This window comes from Leuciscus leuciscus (genome assembly GCF_965113295.1).
Source record: "Leuciscus leuciscus genome assembly, chromosome: 5".
In the NCBI taxonomy this organism is placed as follows: Eukaryota; Metazoa; Chordata; class Actinopteri; order Cypriniformes; family Leuciscidae; genus Leuciscus; species Leuciscus leuciscus.
In genome coordinates this window covers 24,976,429-24,979,976 of record NC_138729.1, presented here as the reverse complement: position 1 = coordinate 24,979,976, position 3,548 = coordinate 24,976,429, and the positions used below count along the sequence as shown (strand labels likewise).

Sequence of the window (3,548 nt, the reverse complement as noted above, 5' to 3'; positions counted from 1 at the left end):
AAGCCGCCGTCCTCAGAACTGCAAGGCAGGTGGCTTGTTCCGCTGAAGGCTTTTCGACAGCAGCGAGAAGACTTCTTATCCAGAGATCAGCGGAGTGGTGAGTTTGCTGAAGGAGATCAAATCTGAGGTCCTAGGCGGAGAATGGTCGCTTTTGTAGCCGTAGGCCACGCCCATTCTGGGGGGGGTCTGACGTGCCAGGGCGCGAAGTGCCCTGATTGGTTCGCCATAGGTTCGTGCAGTTGCCGCAGCACAGCCAATGACCGCTCTCGCCGTTCATCTGTGTATGCTGTGCAGCTGCACTGCGTTTTAAAGATTTGGCTTCAATATTCTCGAGATTTCCCATAGCGTAAGCTAACTTACTCAATACGAGAGACCTATCGAAAGGGAAACAGATGCTGCATTTATTGCGTTAAATATTTACCACTCAGTATTCTCTTTCCATTTCTACCAGTGCATCTTATTCAACTTCTCGCGTCTACTACCTGCGCAGATATCGGCGGCGCAACTGGCTTGTAGGTTGCCAGGTTAAGCTCACAAATGGCTTGAAATTTGTATGATTTGTTGATTGTGTGCATGAGTAGGATGCGTTTCATACAAGATCTGGCAACTGGACAACTTTGGAATAATATATTGATGTGATTATTCATATAACAAGGTTTGGGCCATACAAATTACGGGAGTTTCACGGGAGAAATAACTAAACGGGAGGGGGGCGGAGATGGGTGTGAAATACTCCCAGGGAAAACGGGAGTGTTGACAGGTATGAATGCATGACGTATAGACAAATGTGGAAGCGCAGAGGATAGAGCAAAACAAAACACTAGTCACGAATTAGAAGTCTAAAAGGAGAATTTTAAAAAAGAAATAAAGAAGAAGAGAAGAGGAGCTTGAGTTTGTTGAACCTACCTATTTGTTTGAACCGCAAGAGGTGTCTGCTCTCACCTAAGCTTATGCTACTCCTACAACTATGTCATATGTCGGGTCAGAGGTCACTCTTTAGCCGGAAACATACTTGTCCATTACCGGAAGCCAGTGGTTATAGTTTATAAAGTTATAAATATTGATATTTTTCTTACAAAAATGCATCGCTTCGCTTCAGAAGGCCTTTATTAACTCTCTGGAGCTGTATAGATTACTTTTATGACAGATGGATGCACTTTTTCAAAATCTCAGGTACTATTCACTTCATTATAAAGCTTGGAAGAGCCAGAATATTTTTTTTTTCTATAACTCCGACTGTGTTTGGCTGAACATACACACTTAGGTTGGCTTAAGGGTGAGTACATTTTTGGGTGATCTAACCCTTTAATCTTCAGCAGGGAAGTGAATCCACCATCTCTCACGAGAAGTGAATTCCTTGTGATTGGCTGTTTGCCGCACGTGTCACACTTTCAGGTGCACATACTTCAAATTTAATCGTAATCTTTGGATTAAACCTGAGTTGACAGAGAATGCTTATACCAAGCGTTGTGAGCCTGTGGAACCTGATTAAAACTAGGCTGGAGTAGGAGTGTTATTACTCCTACACACACAGAGACAGAGGCCATGCACAGTATATAACATATGGCATAACTAATATTTGTCCAGGAACCACAAACAAAGATCATTAACTCAGACAAAAATGATGAAACCTTGATAAGATTTTATTTGAACATTTTCTCTTGACAATAAACAGAAACAGAAGAACATGTGATAACATTTTTTTAATAAATTAAACTACTCATAACTTATTGTATACAAATAAAATATATATAAAATATTGTATAAAATATTTTAATGTAAAAATAATCAATACAGCTTTTTAATGACTGTTTAATAAAAATCCACACTGGCCACAACCTTCACACATGAAAATGCAGTTGAACCACTTCACACTTTTTGCTGAGGACTCCTAAAAAGAATAAACATAAATAAACATTATTCCATATTATATCATCATATTTAACACACACACACACACACACACACACACACACACACACACACACACACACACACACACACACACACACACACACACACACACACACACACACACACACACACACACACACACACACACACAGACACACACACACACACACACACACACACACACACACACACACACACACACACACACACACACACACACACACACACACACACACACACACACACACACACATATATATATATATATATATATATATCCTTTTTTCATTTTTAACATATGAAAGATGTTTAGCTCAAATTTTCAGTATCAATTGTAATGTCACTGATAAGACTCACCTGGTCTTATTTGCAATCCTCTCAATGATATTCTTGGTAAACAATGACCCTGGGTTTAAGCATCTTCGCCCTGCACCGTTCTTCAGCAAGACACTGTTTAGACACAGTCAAGTTATTTTAAGTGAATATTGATAAAGCTATATTCAATTATGATAAAAAAAAAAAATCGCCTATATATATCTTATGAACAGATAGATGAATAATCTATAGATAGATAAATAATCAATATACTTACACAACTTCCAGATGTCCACAAGATGGACTAACAGGGTGAATTTCCACCTTCTCTATCAGCTTTGGCTTCACCATTTTTACACCAGGACCCCGACATAAACATCTTTGGATTCCAAGCCCAGGCTGCCCTAGAGGATGATAGAAATAAATGATGAAAATTATTAGTCTGAAACAACAAAGTAACAGATTGTGTTGAGTTAGTAAAATATTAAAATAAGCAAAAATAATATTACCTTCGATAGCAACAATAGCCAAACTGATAAAAAAAAGTAGAGCGGCCACAGTCTTCATTGTTCAGTCTCTTGATGGTCTTCACCTTAAACCGCTTAGCTGACCAAATGTTAGTAAATGAGTTGACTTGCTTCATTTTATACAAGTCTAAGACATTCTGGGATTTCCCTTTTTGATGCTTTAGCACATGGAATCTTACTGAGTTCCAGTTACACTTCCTGTATCTCATAAGATAGGATCTTATTAGAAAGGATGTACCCAGTTTCTGGGAAATTAACAGTAACAACATTGCAGATGATATTGCAGATGATGTTAATTGCACTATGATGATATTGCACTTAAGTGTTTTAAGTGTTGTGTCATCATGTTTACATATATCACAGTTCAGTTTCATCAGATATAAGATATAATAGTAGGTGGAGGGGGGGGAAGTAAAACAGTTTTGTGATTTAAAAGTCATTCTTTAAACTCATATTGTGCATCATTGCTTTGTCTTCACTCTGTGTGTGTGTGTGTGTGTGTGTGTGTGTGTGTGTGTGTGTGTGTGTGTGTGTGTGTGTGTGTGTGTGTGTGTGTGTGTGTGTGTGTGTGTGTGTGTGTGTGTGTGTGTGTGTGTGTGTGTGTGTGTGTGTGTGTGTGTGTGTTTATGCACACACACACACACATTAGAAATATTGTAAAGACAAACCAATAATGCACAATATGAGTTTATCAAAGAATGACTTTGTTTATCTTATTATAAGTGAAATATTTCAGTTTATGTCTAAATCACACAACTGTCTTACTTGCTTTACTATTTTTAAATCTTACAT

General features: G+C 38.2%; 1 protein-coding gene across 1 annotated transcript; it reads right to left on the bottom strand.

Moving 5' to 3' along the window:
* Positions 1–1,622: 1,622 nt before the first annotated feature.
* cxcl11.1 (chemokine (C-X-C motif) ligand 11, duplicate 1) lies at positions 1,623–2,875 on the bottom strand. The gene is made up of 4 exons (XM_082169659.1): positions 2,739–2,875; positions 2,507–2,633; positions 2,272–2,364; positions 1,623–1,891 (listed from the first exon to the last, which is right to left on the bottom strand). The coding sequence occupies exons 1-4, from the start codon at positions 2,794–2,796 to the stop codon at positions 1,870–1,872; spliced, it is 300 nt and encodes a 99-aa protein (XP_082025785.1). The 5' UTR covers positions 2,797–2,875; the 3' UTR covers positions 1,623–1,869.
* Between the last annotated feature and the right edge of the window lie 673 nt (positions 2,876–3,548).

What these genes read in the sequence shown, in the direction of transcription:
- cxcl11.1 (XM_082169659.1), bottom strand. Translation starts at nt 2,796, where the DNA reads ATGAAGACTGTGGCCGCTCTACTTTTTTTTATCAGTTTGGCTATTGTT. An exon ending in GGCTATTGTTGCTATCGAAG is followed by an intron (nt 2,634 to 2,738) that starts GTAATATTATTT and finishes ATCATCCTCTAG; the next exon opens with GGCAGCCTGGGCTTGGAATC. An exon ending in AGGATTGCAAATAAGACCAG is followed by an intron (nt 1,892 to 2,271) that starts GTGAGTCTTATC and finishes TATTCTTTTTAG; the next exon opens with GAGTCCTCAGCAAAAAGTGT.